The sequence below is a fragment of the Lissotriton vulgaris genome, chromosome 1_1, assembly GCF_964263255.1.
Source record: "Lissotriton vulgaris chromosome 1_1, aLisVul1.2, whole genome shotgun sequence".
Classification (NCBI taxonomy): Eukaryota; Metazoa; Chordata; class Amphibia; order Caudata; family Salamandridae; genus Lissotriton; species Lissotriton vulgaris.
Genome location: NC_141685.1, coordinates 2135508035 through 2135527085, shown reverse-complemented (window position 1 = coordinate 2135527085; position 19051 = coordinate 2135508035). Strand labels below are relative to the sequence as shown.

The 19051-nt window shown below is 44.1% G+C and overlaps 1 protein-coding gene across 1 annotated transcript in view; it reads left to right on the top strand.

Annotated features, from left to right (window-relative positions):
• LOC147751715 (cathepsin E-like) overlaps window positions 1-19051 on the top strand; it is a 257202-nt gene that overhangs the window by 162116 nt on the left and 76035 nt on the right. Inside the window, exons 5-6 of the mRNA XM_086922026.1 lie at window positions 9650-9849; window positions 13116-13238. Of these exons, the coding sequence (XP_086778152.1) occupies window positions 9650-9849; window positions 13116-13238 (323 nt within the window). The remainder of the gene's footprint in view (window positions 1-9649; window positions 9850-13115; window positions 13239-19051) is intronic.

The following is a 19051-nucleotide window of genomic DNA, read 5'->3' as shown; positions in this document are numbered from 1 at the left end:
AAGTTCTGAGCTGGGATGGTGCAGTGAGCTAAAAAACAGTGATGGATAAAGCCCTGACCGTTGGACTGGGTAAGAGTGGTCTGCTTAATTCAGACACTCTGTTCATCACCACCCCCTTTTCTGAATCATTTTTGTCCACCATAAGCGTGGAAGGGTATACTCAGATGTGAGTCCCTAGCTCATTGCACCATCAGGATTCAAGCAAGCCGGGCCGAAGACGGCTGAAATGCCAGAAACCGGTCCCCGGTAGCTTGTTTCCTTCCCAGTATAAGAATTGGCTTGGTAGTTTAGTCTGCCCTGTTCCCATGATGCACTGGGCCAGGGTCAGACTAATTTGCATATAGCCAAGTTCTGAGCTGGGATGGTGCAGTGAGCTAAAAAACAGTGATGGATAAAGCCCTGATCTTTGGACTGGGTAAGAGTGGTCTGCTTAATTCAGACACTCTGTTCATCACCACCCCCTTTTCTGAATCATTTTTGTCCACCATAAGCGTGGAAGGGTATACTCAGATGTGAGTCCCTAGCTCATTGCACCATCAGGATTCAAGCAAGCCGGGCCGAAGACGGCTAAAATGCCAGAAACCGGTCCCTGGTAGCTTGTTTCCTTCCCAGTATAAGAATTGGCTTGGTAGTTTAGTCTGCCCTGTTCCCATGATGCACTGGGCCAGGGTCAGACTAATTTGCATATAGCCAAGTTCTGAGCTGGGATGGTGCAGTGAGCTAAAAAACAGTGATGGATAAAGCCCTGATCTTTGGACTGGGTAAGAGTGGTCTGCTTAATTCAGACACTCTGTTCATCACCACCCCCTTTTCTGAATCATTTTTGTCCACCATAAGCGTGGAAGGGTATACTCAGATGTGAGTCCCTAGCTCATTGCACCATCAGAATTCAAGCAAGCCGGGTCGAAGACGGCTGAAATGCCAGAAACCGGTCCCCGGTAGCTTGTTTCCTTCCCAGTATAAGAATTGGCTTGGTAGTTTAGTCTGCCCTGTTCCCATGATGCACTGGGCCAGGGTCAGACTAATTTGCATATAGCCAAGTTCTGAGCTGGGATGGTGCAGTGAGCTAAAAAACAGTGATGGATAAAGCCCTGATCTTTGGACTGGGTAAGAGTGGTCTGCTTAATTCAGACACTCTGTTCATCACCACCCCCTTTTCTGAATCATTTTTGTCCACCATAAGCGTGGAAGGGTATACTCAGATGTGAGTCCCTAGCTCATTGCACCATCAGGATTCAAGCAAGCCGGGCCGAAGACGGCTGAAATGCCAGAAACCGGTCCCCGGTAGCTTGTTTCCTTCCCAGTATAAGAATTGGCTTGGTAGTTTAGTCTGCCCTGTTCCCATGATGCACTGGGCCAGGGTCAGACTAATTTGCATATAGCCAAGTTCTGAGCTGGGATGGTGCAGTGAGCTAAAAAACAGTGATGGATAAAGCCCTGATCTTTGGACTGGGTAAGAGTGGTCTGCTTAATTCAGACACTTTGTTCATCACCACCCCCTTTTCTGAATCATTTTTGTGTCCACCATAAGCGTGGAAGGGTATACTCAGATGTGAGTCCCTAGCTCATTGCACCATCAGGATTCAAGCAAGCCGGGCCGAAGACGGCTGAAATGCCAGAAACCGGTCCCCGGTAGCTTGTTTCCTTCCCAGTATAAGAATTGGCTTGGTAGTTTAGTCTGCCCTGTTCCCATGATGCACTGGGCCAGGGTCAGACTAATTTGCATATAGCCAAGTTCTGAGCTGGGATGGTGCAGTGAGCTAAAAAACAGTGATGGATAAAGCCCTGATCTTTGGACTGGGTAAGAGTGGTCTGCTTAATTCAGACACTCTGTTCATCACCACCCCCTTTTCTGAATCATGCCCTTCATTCAGGGCGTAAATTGTCCCCATTATCAACCCCTGGCCACCCGTTTGTAAAGTGGTAAGTAAGCAGTCTCACTCTGAATTCCGCCTCCTTCTTTACCACCTTCCCCTGAAAGGTTTGTGACACCAGGATAGCCACCCCCGCAGTAGAGCTTGAGGAAAGCAGTTGAAAGGGGAATGCACGCGCTTTAAGCCTATGACAGTCCCTGGCTAGTATGTGTATTTCCTGCAGGAGACAAATGTCTGCCTTCGGATGTTCTAGGTATGATAATATCACTTGTCGTTTAACCGGGTTATTGAGTCCCCTCACGTTGAGGGTGAGAATTTTGAGACTAGTGGGTTGCATTCTTAACACATGATCGTTGGTTTAGTAAAACCTTCCTATTCCTAAGCATCCAATCCGGTCTATGGCCCTATCTCGAGTGAACTCAGGTGTATGTGTGATATGCCCTTTGGAGAAATTACATGGTGAATAGAGGCCCCAAAAACAATCCTCAGAGACAGAAGGAGAAAAAGAGGAAAAGAAAAGGAAGAATCCCATAAAGTCATAAACTATTTTAACCCCCGAAGAGATCGAGGACAGTCCTTAGGCCATAGTTGGCCACCAGGGAGTGTGTATGGGGTCCACGTTGTGGCTAAGTTCTCATTGCCACCCTCACCGCCTGCTGGCACTTCTCAGTGGGACTGCCCCCACTTGTTGTGCTTAATTATCCTCGGTCTTTGCCAGTGCAGCAGATTCCAATGCCTCTTGTTGGCCTTTTACAATTTGCGCTTGGTCAGGTTTGTTTGGACTTCGCTGCATCCCTATCTTCGCCAGCATGGCTGCAGACGACCTCGGCTGTCCACCGCGGTTCTCCTCCGGTGAATCTAGTCCCAGCAGTCTGCAGGCCTCTGACAAGGAGTGCAACTGCTGCAGTCATCCCCCCCAGCAGAAGATGAGCCTGAAGGGATGGTCCCATGAGTATGCAATATTCTGATTGCGTAAGGAAGGAAGTGGTGACGGAGCGAAAGTCCCTGTGCTTTTGCAAGGTCAGAGAGGCAAGATCTTGAAACAATGTAGGGGTCTGATCTCGAAATATAATTCGGTACTTTGCCCATGCTTTACGTAATAGCTCTTCCTTAGTTTGAAAATCATGTACACAGACTAAGATGTCCACTGGAGGGGCCTTTTCAAAGTGGGGTGTGGTCACTCTGTGCAATCTATCTAGTTTGAGTCTTGTGTCCTGGGGATTGCAGAGCACGTGGTTAAACAAGTCCCGTACATAACCAGAGATGTCGCTGCCCTCTGCTTTCGGCTCCACTCCTCGCATCCGAACGTTGTTCCTTCGGGAACGGGTCTTGAGGTCTTCCAAGTACGACTGTAAGTCTATGTGCTGCTCTTGAAGGCGGATAATCTCCTGTCTCAGTGCCTCAGTTTCTTCATCCTGATTGCCTCATTTGTCTTCTAGTGCTGCACCTCTATCTCCAAGCCCGTCTGTGTCCCTTCTGATCTCTTTAATCTCTAGTGTGAGGTCTTTCTTGACCTTTTGCAGGTCATCTTTCTGTGATATAAACATTGATTCCATGAAAGCCTGGGTCACAGGCTCTTCTGTAGGGCTGATCCCTTGCGTTCGAGGCGCCTCCTCAGTAAATGGAGCTTCCATCGTGCTGCTGCCCGTGGGCCGTGTCAGCATGTCTTTAAGGGTGCAGTCTTTCTTCACACGACCGGTGGTCATGATCGTTCCCCATTTCCCTTACTATCTGTGTCTGCGCTGTGTCTCTAGGGCCTGCTCTTTAGGCCCCAGTGTGAGGCCTGTAATTCCCAGGTCGCTTCTTGGCCCCTTCGTCCACCCTCTCACTCTTTAGCATGTTGCAGGTGCAGAGGTGACCCTGCTTCTCATCCGCTGGTTTAGATGTCCGATTATCTCCCAGAGTTAGATATGCCCACTGTATTGCTGCACCGCTTCAACCCAGGATCCACGCCACGGGGGCCCCAGACGCTCTCAGCCGTCGCCGTTTGGGACCGTCAGGGCCTAGACAAGCAACCCTATACAGGGACCGGTCAGGTCCACGCCACTATACTCCTCTGCTTTCAGCCTAGGGCCCAGAGCCCCGATCCCTCCACCAAGCCACACCCGAGCGCTGCAGCTGCTGCAGATGTAATCTGGGGGGGCCAGTAGTTCCGCCTCTGCCACAGCTAGTTCCATGAGGTCCTCGAAATGCAGCTCCCTAGGGCGCTCTAATTGCTGCACCTGCACGGGGCCGAGGGTCCAGATGGTTCTGATTTAGTCCTTCTAAGGCTGGGGCCCAGTGGGGGAGCGCCAGATCATCTCTGTTGTGGCCTCCCTTCCACTCGGCCACTTCCTAGCTTCAGTTCATGCTGCTCACCTCTAGGCCGGGGTGGACCCCAACAGCCCAGCAGCACCGTCAGTCTGCAGAGTCCAGGGCACCCTCCTCAGAATCACACAAGGCCCTAGGACATGCAGCCCCAAGAACTCTCAACTCTGGTGAATCCTCCCCCGCTGCTCTGTCCGTCTCGGTTCCGCCAGGGCTCTTCGTCCGCAGTCTGTTGGTCACTGGTGTTCTCAGGTCGGAGCCTCCGGCACATGCTCTTCTCAGCTAGCAGGTGGTCACATCCTCACCAGCTCCGTCGTCATCTACACCCTAGGATAATTCACGGCCCGCAGGCATCAATCGTGGCTCTGCTTCTCTTGGTTCGTGGACCCCCACTTAGTAGGGGTCTCTGCCACTGCCTCCATGACGTTGCTCTCCCAGGATTGTGCTATTAGGCCGGCGGCAGGATGGAGCGGCGATGGAGAGCATCAGGTGGGAGCGACAATGGAGAGCCTTGCAGCCATCTTGGCCACGCCCCCGGGAGGGCGCCTTTAAACCAGTTTATGCGCTCCTGGTAGGTGAGCCAAACTTCAATTTCCTCATCCGGACAGTATCCATCTGGTATTTCATCTTCAGTGTAAGAATGAAATTGCTTTGATTGTCTGTCTGCTGGTGGGAATTTAACCCAAGAATAGAATACCTCTGTTCTATATGATTTGTGTGCCTCAATCACGAATGTAACTGTCCCACCCCTAGCTGAGACTCCATAGTCTGCTAGTTTTAAAGTAAGGGCAGCTCCAACATTTTTGGAAATGTTTATTTCGCCTTCTAGTTCTCCTGCACCTGCACGTAATGCTGGGGCAGTGTCACCTTCTTCAGTCATTGTTGAAAAAGTTTCAAGGGAACTGAGATAATTATTTTCTGCACAATAGGAACTGTTTGTCCTTCAAGCTTGATAAACCTACAGCCAATATGTAGGTTATGCCTACCCAGCTGTGGCGGATAGTTCCTGTCCCACTCCAGACGTCTCTAGGGAAATGTGATTGGGGGTCTCTGAGAAAATCATTACTGAACTACTCAAATTTGACTGTTAAATAAGTACCAAACCAATATAGAGCGCCATGTCGTGTAGTTCCTATAAACCTACATAGGACCTGCACGTTTAGACAACGTACACTGTAGGATTAGTGTCCGGACTGATTCTAGACACCTCCACCGGGTATGTTAGCCTGTTCATCAGCTAGCTCACAGTGCCACTAGAAACCCCGCTTACCTAGGAGAGAATAGTTCTTGGCAACTATGGAACATGACAACCCTGATCCCTCAGGATCGTGGAAACAGTGCAACACTTTTCGCTCAGTCACTCGTGCTCACTTTGCCTCAGAGAGATACACAGAATAAACAGTGGGGACGTTTTCCAGTAAGCCTTTATTGAACCATCGTCATTCTAGTGTAAAATACGTGTGCTGAAATAACCATTAGACAGAAACAGATTTAAATGATTAGAAGCACTAACAGAGTAAAAGAATGGTAGATTTCTACTATCTTGCTAGTATATCAAATATATGACATTAAAATGCATACTCCTACGATGGAAACCCAAACTATATTTACCTAAGTGTACCTAGCATGTATGTAGTTGTAAAAGCCAGGAATCCCTCTGGGATAAAGTCAACCCCATTACCTGAAGTGAGAGACTGTGGGAATCTGTCTCGGTCTCGAGTTGGCCTCCCCGCAACAGATCTCAGACCACTGCGAGCTGGCGTGACTATCTCAGCAAGATATGGTGTTTATATACCCAAAGTGGTACCCTCAGGGGTTCTACCTTGCTGTGTCATGTCGGACTTAGGATGATGGAAGGAATGACCCTTATACATAGACTAGCAGCCCGTCCCGATGTTGTCAGGACAGTAGTATATTGTTTTGTAGGATTTCGTTTTGATAGCATTTCATATCTGTGACAGGCCTGTGAAACGCTCCGATTCACAGTGCACTGCTGATGCACTTAAGAGTGCGCGTTCAGTAGTGTGTGAACTCGAGTTTCCTACTTTATTTTTCCTTTTAATATTATATAGCGCGAACTCGACAACATGGCATGAGCACAATTTACATTACAGAAGAACACATTCATTTGTGGTAGGCACAGGGAGACAAAGCAATTTGCCTGGAATCAGTGGATGTTGAGCTGATGCCTAGATTCGAACGTAGCTCCCCAGCTCTAAAGTTCGCAGGTGTAGAACTTGTGGCGGGAGGTGTGTCTAAAACTGTATGTCCGTGATGGCCATCAATGAGAGAGACCTGTGCATTTTTCAAATGGGTGGTGAAAAAATATGAGTATGTTGCTGGAGATGTGGGCCGCCGTGCCACCAATGTACTTACCGGGGGAGGGTAAACACCCATTATTCCGCAACTTTCTATCCGCATACCATCACTCCGCATACATTCATTACGAAAGTACCATGACTCCGCAATGCTATTATAACGCATGGCATTACATTTTATATGCTTTTACCACGTATAAATTTACAACGAAATTCGTTGTAAATGCATGAATGGTAAAAGCATGCTTTTTTTGTTAATGTTTGGATAAGGTAAGTATGGGTATTGGGGTATATGTTTTGGGGTACTGAGGTATATGTTTTGGGGGGTTTGGTATTTTAAGGGTTCAGATATAGTTTTGGGATATGGGGTACAGGGGTAGTTTTAGGGTTTAGGGATAGGTATGGGTTTTGGGGTACAGGGGTATTTTTAGGGTTCAGGGCTATGTTTGGGTTTTGGGATATAGGGGTATTTTTAGGGTTCAGGGCTAGGTTTGGGTTTTGGGGTACAGGGGTATTTTTAGGGTTCAGGGCTAGGTTTGGGTTTTGGGGTACAGGGGTATTTTAGGGTTTAGGTGTAGACTTGGGTTTTAGGGTACAGGGTTATTTTTAGGGTTCAGGGCTAGGTTTGGGTTTTGGGGTACAGGGGTATTTTTAGGGTTCAAGGATAGGTTTGGGTTTTGGGGTACAGGTGTATTTTAAGGGTTCAGGGCTAGGTTTGGGGTTTTGGGGTACAGGGGTATTTTAGGGTTCAGGGGTAGGTTTGGGTTTTGGGGTACAGGTGTATTTTTAGGGTTCACGGATAGGTTTGGGTTTTGGGGTACAGGGGTATTTTAAGGGTTCAGGGCTAGGTTTGGTTATTGGGGTACAGGGGTATTTTAGGGTTCAGGGGTAGGTTTGGGTTTTGGGGTACAGGGGTATTTTTAGGGTTCAGGGGTTGGTTTGGGTTTTGAGGCACAGGGGTATTTATAGGGTTCAGGGCTAGGTTTGGGTTTTGGGGTAAAGGGGTATTTTCAGAGTTTAGGGATCGGTTTGAGTTTTGGGGTATAGGGTATATTTATAGGGTTAAGATGGGTTAGTGTTTAAGGGTGTTGGGGTATTTTAAGGAGTAAGGGTGGGTTATGATTATGGGGTGCAGGGGTATTTAAAGCGAGCAGGGTGGGATTAGCACATGATAAGAGACATGGCATGAAGGGCGGAACGTACCACACGCCTCCAGCGTTTGTCACGCCCCCAGCACACGCCCACAGTACAACGCAGACACGCCCACAAGGGACTACCTTGCTGGCACGGTTCTTTTACCTTTTAAATGTATATGGTGGGCGTCTGCATAGCCTATGTTCTTCTGCTGCAACTGCCCTTTCCAACGCTGTATTGGGTGTTGTGATTGGTGCTGTGGTTCCTGAGATTACCCGCCTCATAGGTTTGGGCTCTCTCTTTATTATATTAGTATGGATATTATGGTAGTCCTGATCAGTTTCCCAAAATCCTCATGCATAATGGATGAGGCTAGTTTTCAGGGAAAACCCTACGTCCTGTAAGCAGTATCTAACTAGGTAAAAGGTCAGTTCCAAGAACCATTATGTAGTGTAATGGTAGGGGAGAATATAGGTAAAAGGTTAGGGGACTACCTGAGCCTATATTGGGATACCTATATGAAACATAACACTAGGGAGGTTACGAAGAAAGAGATTATTTGATCTAAGCTCTCTGTATGCATTGTATGGAGTAATGAGATGCCAAAGTGGACGAGGGCAAGCTGAATGTTTGATTCTGTGGGCAATACATAAGGCCTTGGATTCCACTCTTTTGCTTATAGGCAGCCAATGAAGATGGACAAGGGTCAGGCATGCTGATTGCATGCTAGGCAATCCCAGCAGAGCTCAAGCAGCAGCATTCTGAATGACTTATAACTTCCTGGTTATGTGAGAGTTGCCACAATCAAGGTGGGAAAGTATCAATACCTGAACCCCTGTCCTCCAATATTCAATAGGGATCCGTTTGCTCTTCTTCCTAAGCTCATAGTAAAATCCCTATCTAAGATAACTCTTAGGTTCTTTACTTCTGGTCTGGGGGAAGGGTGGTCCCCCAGGTATGGGGGCCAGAGAAATTTATCCCAGAGTGAGGGAATATTTCACATCACTATTACCTCTCTTTCCTCCTCATTGAGCTTGAGATAACTTGTTGCCATAAAACTAGCCACCTGCTCCAGACGGATAGTATGTTTTCCAGGGGTTTGCAAATTGCATACAGATACTTCGTTTGAGCTTTCTTATGAATTTATTTGCGGACCTCATCATATTGACGCCTCCATTTTATTTCATATTGTTTGCATTCTATTGTCAGCTTTTTTATCTCAGGCGAGAACCATTTAGCATTAGTTCTAGCTCGAAAAAGTTTGCAAGCATTCTTAGGAACTAGCATATCTAACGTTAAATTTATCTAACGTTAAATTTATCCATTTATTATAAGAGGCAAAAAAATCACCCTCTAACCTAGGAGCGGACTTGTCCAGAACTGCTTCCTAGTTTATAATATCCAGTTTAGCCCCAGTGGCTTAACGAAACTCGAGGGGGCCCCCCTGCAAAGTACATGGATGGGGACTTTATGCTGAGTCAGGAGCTCTCAGGCCAAGGTACTGTGCTGAGGGAACCCCTTGGAGCTCAGGCCCTCCGCACAACGGGGCTATGGGGCCCTATGTTACACCACTGTTTAGCCCTTTATCTGGTAGATTTGGCATGAGCTATAATTGCTTTGGCCGTTTCTGAACTGGGAATAGAGAACGGAACCAACAGGTTATCTGACCAAGTCGGCTAATTCTTACTAAGTCCAGCTAATGATGGAACATTTGTAGTATTCAATGCCTTGCTTGATTGAGTCCAAATGGGAGGGATACACATGTAAGTAACATCTCAATGCCCAAAATGATTGCAATGGATTTCTATTTACCCCAGTGTTTGTAAAACATCCCTATGGAGTTATTACCCTGCTTTAGAAACTTGTCCACATTGTTGGTAAAAACTAACCTTCCTTATCAGCGGCTGAGGAGATGATTATACTGCAGATACCCCAAAGGTGTGTACTGACGAATGTCAGGTGAGGTGTCAAAATATTTTGATTTTCACATGTCTTTCTTTTTTTTTAATTTAACAGATCCACAACCTCTCCATAAAAGATCAAGATTTTGGCGAGTCTATCCTGGAGCCCGGCATGACCTTTGCCCTTGCACAGTTTGATGGTGTGCTTGGCCTCGGATACCCATCACTTGCAGTAGCCGGTGCTGTTCCAGTATTTGATAAGATTATGGAGCAAAAACTGGTGGAGGAACCTGTGTTTTCTTTCCATTTAAACAGGTTGGCATTTTGATAATCTTCCTGTGCTTTAACTCCACAGGTACTCTTTAAGTTCAAGAAAAGTTTATTAATGCAAGTAAGTTAAAAACATACAATGTAAAGTAATAATGAGTATAAGATAAACATACAGTTTAGCTATTAAAATTGGCAGTAAAGTAATCAATAAAGGATAACAAAAAATATACAAAAATAACCGGTAAGTGATAAATACATATCAATTAAATACATATGACACAGTTGAACTCCACAGGTACTCTTTAAATACTCCAAACCATGTTTTCAGGAAAAGCGAGAAGGCAATGCGAATAAAACACACATCTAAACAAAGCAGTAACATGAATGCATTTCGGAATGTAAATCAGAAGGGAGAGTGCATAGGTAACCATTATACAAAGGCGGTAGCTGAGTTTGGTTGGTAAATAGTGAAATAAAAAAAAACAATAGACGCACATGCTGTAGTTGATAAAAAAAAAACCTGTGGCACAAGTCACAAACGGCAGGTAGAACTCCACACGCATGTTTATGCCTTTGTTTTAGGTGAAAATTCAGAAGTGGCAAAGGGGAAGTGGCAATAAAATAAGGAATATCTATTACAAAACTAGAGGAGGGAAAGAAAAATTAACTAGGGACATCCATATACTTAAGCGTGCCTATAAAACAATAATGGTCAGATGTACAAAGAATGCCTTTGGTAAAAGTGGTCCGACTTTTCTCGAATCCATTCTGTTTTCAAGAACTGACATATGTACTAATAGGTCGGTTCGAAAAAACTCAATTCATAGTGAATTGCAATTCTGTCTACCTCATGAATAATATTGAGGTAGGTCATAAAATGCAAAGGAAAATGGGATGCGTTTTAAAAAAAAATTAAAATTGTAACTAACATGAGATCACTGCGTACTCTTAAACACGTTTTTTGCAACATTCTCAAAGGGGTCCCAGGAGGAATGAAGTCAGTAATACATTAATACAACTGGATTTTTGTCACAAAACGTTAATAAATCCCATTCCAAGTCAGTATTTGTAAGGAATGCCTCAACTTGCCCCTTTCAATTACCAATTCGATATGTAGTCGCAAACACAAATTATAATTCAGTAATGTGTTACAGAATCACAATTTGTGCTTTTTTCATACCAAAAAGCATGCTTGCTGTTGCAGATCACCTGATTCTGTGAATCAGACCCTTTGCAAACACAAAAATCCTTCCCACATCTGGTCTTAAGACACTTTCATTCACCAAAGTCACATCCACATCTGCTACAGTAGTACTACAGATCAAACAGATTAATTCCTAAACCAGGCAAACCTTGGAGTAGGCTAAGCACCTTCACATGGCCACCTGCGGATACTGTAAAAGAATCACATAGAAACCAATGGAGGAATGTTATGACACTTCCAGCACAAGCGGTACAAAAGGGGTTGGTGATGGACGGAGCATCTGAATCAATCAAACACTCACACCCAGTCAAAAGATCTGGGTTTAATCCATCACCGTTCTTTAGCCCACTCTGCCACCCCAGTTCAGACATGGCTAAATGTAAATCAGTCTGACCCTGTGCCTCATGGGAACAGTCCAGCCCGAACTGCCAAGCTATGTCTTCCCTGGACCGGAAACCAGCTTCCGAGGACCGGTTTCTGGCATTCCAGCCGTCTTCAGCCCGGCTTGCTTGAATCCAGTGGAAAGTGAGCAAGAGACTCCTGTCTGAGCACACCCTGCCACACTTATGGCGGCCAAAAGCGGTACAAAAGGGGTTGGTGATGGACGGAGCATCTGAATCAATCAAACACTCACACCCAGTCAAAAGATCTGGGTTTAATCCATCACCGTTCTTTAGCCCACTCTGCCACCACAGTTCAGCCATGGCTAAATGCAAATCAGTCTGACCCTGTGCCTCATGGGAACAGTCCAGCCCGAACTGCCAAAAGCGGTACAAAAGGGTTTGGTGCTCCGTCCATCACCACCCCCTTTTGTACCGCTTTTGGCCGCCATAAGTGTGGCAGGGTATGCTCAGACGTGAGTCCCTGGCTCACTTTGCCACTGGATTCAAGCAAGCCGGACTGAAGACGGCTGGTATGCCAGAAACCGGTCCTCAGAAGCTTGTTTCCAGTCCACGGAAGACATGGCTTGGCAGTTTGGGCTGGACTGTTCCCATGAGGCACAGGGTCAGACTGATTTGCATATAGCCATGTCTGAACTGGGGTGGCAGAGTGGGCTAAAGAACAGTGATGGATTAAACCCAGATCTTATGACTGGGTGTGAGTGTTTGATTGATTCATATGCTCCGTCCATCACCACCCCCTTTTGTACCACTTCCAGCACAAAGCATAACACACAAAAAAAAATTAATGTCAATAAAAGAAAACAATGGCCATAAAACGTTTGAGACACATGTACAAATTACATGGTACAAATATTAAACAAAAAAATATAAAATTATTGTAAAAATGGTCATGCAAGTTTTAATATTTCATAGACCCATACATGTCCACAGTGCACATGATGTAAACATATTTAAAATAGAAAAAGATAATAAAGATAAATGCAGTTAAAATTAATATAAACATATGTAATGAATGTAAAAAATAACACCCAACATAAATCACATTCTAAACTTAGAAACATAAAATGCACATTTAAAGAAAATTAAAGGCATGTACTTTGTTAATTAATTTTAAACACAACACATGACTTATCTTGCATTGAGCACTACTCTACAGAGTATGGCCCAACTCCAGAAAAGCCAGGCAACGCAGTGTCACTTTTGAAAAAAGATGGGATTTAGCATTTGCATTGTAGTAAGAAATATCTGTGTCTACATTTATTTGAACAGTTGCTTCAAATATGTATTTGTAATCGTATGAATACATTTACATAGAGGATATGGGAGAATGGGGCTGGGGTGAAAAGTAGATGTTATTCTTTTATTTAGTTTTCTCTGCATCTTTCTCCATAATAGCCTCTTGCCCTAACACAATAGCATAAAGTAGCAAATTGAAACATTTAAACCACAGATATTTGATATCTTTGTTGCACTTCTACATCGGTTTCCAAATTTACAGTGAGTGAAGTTTTCCCCTTTTCCATGCTTAATTTCTACACTTTACCATTGGTCATTGGTTCTTTTATCTAGCACACCATTGAGACTTCAGATCATGGCTAGCAGAAACTGTGTAGCATAGCATTATTATTTAACTGCCTGAAATATTTTCAAAACATGAAAAGTAAGTTTACTTATACCCTTTTTTTATATTTATCATTTTTTAGGGATCAAGCGAGTGCAATAGGTGGTGAATTGATTTTGGGAGGAATCGACCATTCATTGTACAAGGGCTCAATTCATTGGATCCCACTCACAAAGAAGAGCTACTGGCAAATAAAGATTGACAAGTAGGTTCAAGGTTCAAAGATACTTTATTCGGATAGCATCGTAACCATAAAAGCACAAAAACACAACAACAGATAAGTTAAAAATGTATAAATTAAAGAGTCATGATAAAACCATAGCAGCATGCAATATACAGTAATGGTTAAATTCATAAAAATCCATTAGTAGATAATGTAAAAGCTCAAGGGTTAGACATCATTTGACGTGCTCGAACTGCAATTCTCAAAAAAGTGCCTTTGCGAAAGACCAACTCTTCATTGTCCAGGGTAAGTAATTTTAAATAAGCATTTTCCAAGCTAATGGGCATATGCTTTTTAAGATCTGGGGTTAAAAGCCACTTAAAATACTTTAGATATTATTTGCAAAAAAACAAAAAGTGCAAAATAGATTGGCCACTCTGGCCGTCACACAGACAAGGAGTACAATCAAGGTCAGGGTGGTAACCAAGGGAAAAACATAATACAAATTTAATGGTGCCAGCCCTTAGACAAAACAGAAGGCTTCTCTCCCAGTGGCTCATTGGCAGGGTGATATAATTAGCCAGCGGGTGTGGAGGATTTTCAATGGCCATGTAGCTATGAACAAGGGATTTTTTTAGATTCCTTTTCGAACCTTTCCGCTCTATATAAAGAATAGAGCGCACTCCTAAGCTCGCTTTTGTTTGCATCCATAGCTGTGCTAGGATCTGAATAGATTCTTCCCTTATTAATGCTACAAAGGCTCCGATACATCCCTGAGAGCCAGGGTATATCTTTCCCTTTCGCACATCCTATACAATCACTAATGATCTCTCTTGTTAGAGATGCGACCGGGTTTTTCCAGACCGATAACCAGAAAAGGGCAGGGCGGGCCCTAATAAAATCTTCAATAAAATGTAGGTTAAGTTCCTTATGACAGGTGTATTGGGGTGTTGAGATCGGGACGCCTAATAACTTCCTGCAAAATCTATTCTCTTCCTGTTCGATGCAGGTGATATTGGTGAAACCCCAAACCTCAGCTCCGTACGTAGCTGTTGGCACACATTGGGACTTTTTTAAATGGCTAAAATTGCATCTGTTCTCTTTGGGCGTGGGAGGGTAAGAATTGAGTTGGGGCCTTTGAGAACTTGCTCCTGGAGTGAGCCATGTGCTCACTCCAGGAGCCGTTCGCAGCAAAGACCACCCCAAGATAAGGGAAGGTACTGGTGCTCATCAGCTTCTGGTTGTCCACAGATGTAGAGCTAAGTTTGCGTTTCTTTGTACCACACAACATTATAAAATACTTAAATTAGTGTATAGGTCTAAGCTGCCCATATAGTTAACAAAGCACAGCATTAGCGTACGTAGGGAATTCGGAATACGGCCCATAAGGACCGAGCCATCCGCATATAGTAGTAGGGGCAGTGGGTTGCCATTGATTTTTGGAACGTCTTGGGTTAGTGATTTTAATGTTTTATTCAGTCTATTAATGTAGATAATGAAGAGAAGGGGGGCCAGAACGCAAACCTGCCTGACTCCCCCTGTCCACATCGATGGCTTCAGTAACCTCGCCCCCGCAATCAATCGTCACCCGGGCTTTGTGATCTTTGTGCAGGAGTGCCAAGAAATATACCAGGTTCTCATCCAATACATAGGTCAAAAGGATAGACCAGAGCTTTGACCTATTAACAAGGTCAAAAGCTGAGGTCAAATCCATAAAGGCTAAACAGATTGGGGAAGCCCACGCAATGGTATATTTGCCCATGATTAAATTAAGATTAAGACATTGTTCGTTGGTGCCCACCTTACTTCGGAAGCCCAGTTGACAGGGGTCTGAAATTCCATTTTCCTCGGACCACTCTAAAATCTTATTAAATAGGACTCTACCTAAAATTTTTGAAGTGTTATCAATTAGGGAGATTGGCCTATAACAATTAGGTTGGGAACGATCCCCTTTTTAAAAATCGGTAAGATGATACTTGTGGACCCGGAGCTGGGTAGCGGAGCATACATTAGATTAATAAAAACATTTCAAATAGGGGCACCCAGAAGTCTGGCTTATATTTAATGAGATGAATGGGTAGACCATCTGGTCCAGTGGCTTTATTACCCACACTCTGATGGATTGCTTCTTCCACCTGAGATAGGGTCATCTGTATTCTGGTTAGTGGCCCTAGTTCAAAATGAGCTGCCTCTTGTGAGGGTGCAGCATAAATTTCTGTGAAGTACAGCTGATAGGGGTAAGAAGCTGCCCCATAGATCGCAAATCCCTCACAGCTGACTAAAATGTATCACCTTTTTGATGTTTGTCGCTATCACTGATGCCTCCCAGCGTTTTTTTTTAATTTCCCCTTTCCGAATGGAGATCGCAGTTTTGTACCTCTGCCTAGCCTATTTCACTTCGGAAATACATCTTGGATCAGATGATAAGGCTCTGCGCAATTGTTTGTTGGCTCCAGAGCACTTGTGATTGAACCATCTAGGGTCATGCTTCACACGAGAAGGGGGTTTTCACAAAATAATTTGTATGGCTGAGCAAAGTTTATTAAAATCATGAATAGCATCAGAGTCGGTCGTGGGCTGATAAACATGAGTTTATAAGATGCATGTTTTCCTTTACCACTGTCTGGAACAGATCATTATTATCTGCGCCCCTCCATATTAATCTCAAGCTATCGGTGGAAGGTATTAGATTCCTGGCCCGCATTCAGAAATGAACATGGGCCGTGGGGCTAGATTCAGCCCTATTCTAATGGGATTTTGGTCCCCCTGGCTCGTGACAATAACTTCGGCTTCTATTAGATGGTCGGCGAGGTGAAGGGATATAAAGAAAAAATCTATGGTGGAAGAATTTTCGTGATTTGCTCCAACGATGTCCATGACATCAGTAACATTTTGTAAGCTCAAAAACGTGGCCAACTCAGCGCCCCTGTGACAGGTAGAGCTAGAATTGTGAGACCCTGAGCTGTTTGGCCTGTCCATTAGTTTCGCATTAAAATTAGCCCCCAAAACAATACCAGTAATTTTTGATGATTCTTGCTGGGAATCAAGGTGGCAGATAAAATCAAAAAGCATAATAACATTCCCATTAGGGATAGAGTTGAAATCATTGTTATAAAAAATAATCAAGTAAAAAGAGACTCTTCTTTTAAATAATATAACTTGAAAGTTGTGACTATTAGTGGATAGGACCTTGATGCTGCCCTCAGCAGCAATGTTGATCCCAATAAATAAGCCCCCGGAGGGGAAACCACATTTGGAACTGGGGGCTAAAATATTGTGACATTGAAACCCATTAATGTATAGATCTTGGGTAGCCCAGGTCCCCTGAAACACAACTATATCCTGATCCTTTATCAGGCGTAGCCAGTCCAGGTCACCAAGCCTCTGTTGAAGGCTTGCTACGTTCCAGCTCAAATTGCTTAAGTCTGTATCGGCCTTAACATTAAGTGTAGTTGGCTGATTGTCTGGGATATCAATAGGAGAGAAGGGGACAAAATCATGAAGATTTTCCACGGCGCAAGGACAATATTCCACCAGGGATCTTTGTCAATCCTGTGTGTCCAAATTTGACAATGCCTGAAATCTATTGGATACAGGAATTGAAATAAATGTGGGCCTAAATTTGGATTTGTAAAAATAACCCAAAGGGAACACACAAAATCTTGAAATTTGAATGAATGTTTGTTCACAAAAGCTTAAAATGCAACGTACCAAATGAGGCCTTTATTCCATATATTCATGTTGTTTTCAGGTTTTACAGGATTATGCACTTTTTGATGTATATCAGTCTGAAAACATCAAAGATATAGTGAAAACTATACTACTCCCTGTAATCCTATTATAGCACGTAGAGTTGTGAAATTATAGCAAACAGACACAAGGTGGAACTCGAAAATATTTATTGTATTCCTCACCAACCCCTGGTGAGTCTGCATAAGGATTCTAGCTGTTGTTGTTCAATAAGGAATTCTTAGTTTGGTCATTCAGACAAGCAAACACTTATCCATCTTCCCTGTCATACTCCTTATTCTTTAAGGCATTCCCATCTAAGCCTCGTGCTTCTAATTAGAAGAAAGACCCCCTGTATCTCAACCATGAAGCTGCAAATTTGTTAGTCCACATTATATATTTATTTGCTGAATGGAACAAATTTTAAACACAACACATGATTCAACTTGCATTGAACACTAACTCCTCTGCAAACTATGGCCCAGATCCAGAACAGCAGGCAAAGCAGCACTGCTAATGTAAGAACATGGGCTGTGATATTTGTACTGTAGTAAAAAATATATGTATCTACATGTATTTGTACACTTGCTTCAAATATGTATCTCTACCATCGAGCATCTAATCTGGTATTATACATTATTATTTTTATTTTCACATGTAACTACTGCCTCTTCTCTTGCCCTGTTTTTTTCATTGTGGCTGTGCATTGTTTTCATGTGCAACATTCAAAAGGTAAGGGATTTCCATAATTGATTATGGATTTAAGGTCCTACTGAGTTGCTTTGTTTGATCACAAAGTAAGAATGTCAGATCCTCTACGTTGCCCTGTTGCTATAGGTAGCCGAACATGGGCACCACTGGGTCAGGAGGCTAATGATTGCCTTGAGATGTCAGCTGTCGATTTCTGTGCCCCTGTGAATTTCAGTGGTGGAGCAAGTATACAATTGGTGCGTGTTAAGCTGCGAGTGCTCACTTACGCAGGGAGCATATGGGTAGCCTTGTTTCAGCATAGGGAGCTGGATTCATTTTGTAACATTTCTAGAAATACAGATATCAGTTTTTAGGTCGAGCGACCTATCTCAATGCGCATGCGCATTGAGCGGGAGCTCGATATGTAGCGGCTTAACAGAGCTTACGGAGATCAGGCGATTCCCAGGCGATTTCTTGCAGTGCATGTGAAAGCGCGTGCACAATGCCACCAGCCGCTTGCCTGCATTACCACATCAAAGGTGTCCGCGTCTCAGGCCCCTGCTGCTTCACACCCTCATGCCGCTCTCCCCGCTCCGCCCCCTCCCCTGCCCGCCGTGTCGCATTTCTCCTCCCCCCTCCCCACAGCAATGCCCTCCGTCTTGTTTCCCTTTGCTGTTTTATCTAGCATAAACTCAATACAGAGGTGGGCGCTTTACATAAGCATCAGTTACATTACAGGAAGGCACATTCAGCCACATATAAGCTTGGCATGCATTCCTTACATTCTACAGAGTTAGAGTTTGGAAAGTGAGTGTAGGTATGTTATGCAAGTATGTCTCATGTAGTTGCACGGTCCATACATTACAACGGGAGCATGAACTTTTGGTTAGGTATAAATTGCATGCATAGTCTTGTATTTTTTTTGTTTATTTACATAGACATTATTAGTCTGTTCAGATCCCTGCAATCTGCAGGGCTTGCTTTGCAACCACGCCGCCACCGAGGAATGCTGGTTTCTTCTACTAGTTTGTTTGACTCAAAGGTTTCTTAAAACCGGGCACGATGTAGCGCCATCTGGTGGTCAAGTTGATGCTCCGTGTTTTACTCGTACATGTTTTCTACAAGATTTTTGCTCGTCATAAATCCGATTTGCTTTTTCTACAATCAAATTCACCCGAATACTTTGGCAGCGTTTAGTTTAATAACTTATGCGCCCATTGCCATATTAGAAATATTGCACTGGTGCAAAATATAGAGTAACGCCATTATTTTTGTCTTTGTAATATGATAGAAAACTGCACATACTCAAGACCATAGTACAATAATATATTTTGTACCAGGTCAAAGGGAAGGCTATTGACAGAGTAGGTAGCCACCACATCCACCACCAACAAGTCCACGACAACCACCACCGTGTCCACCACCACCACATCCAC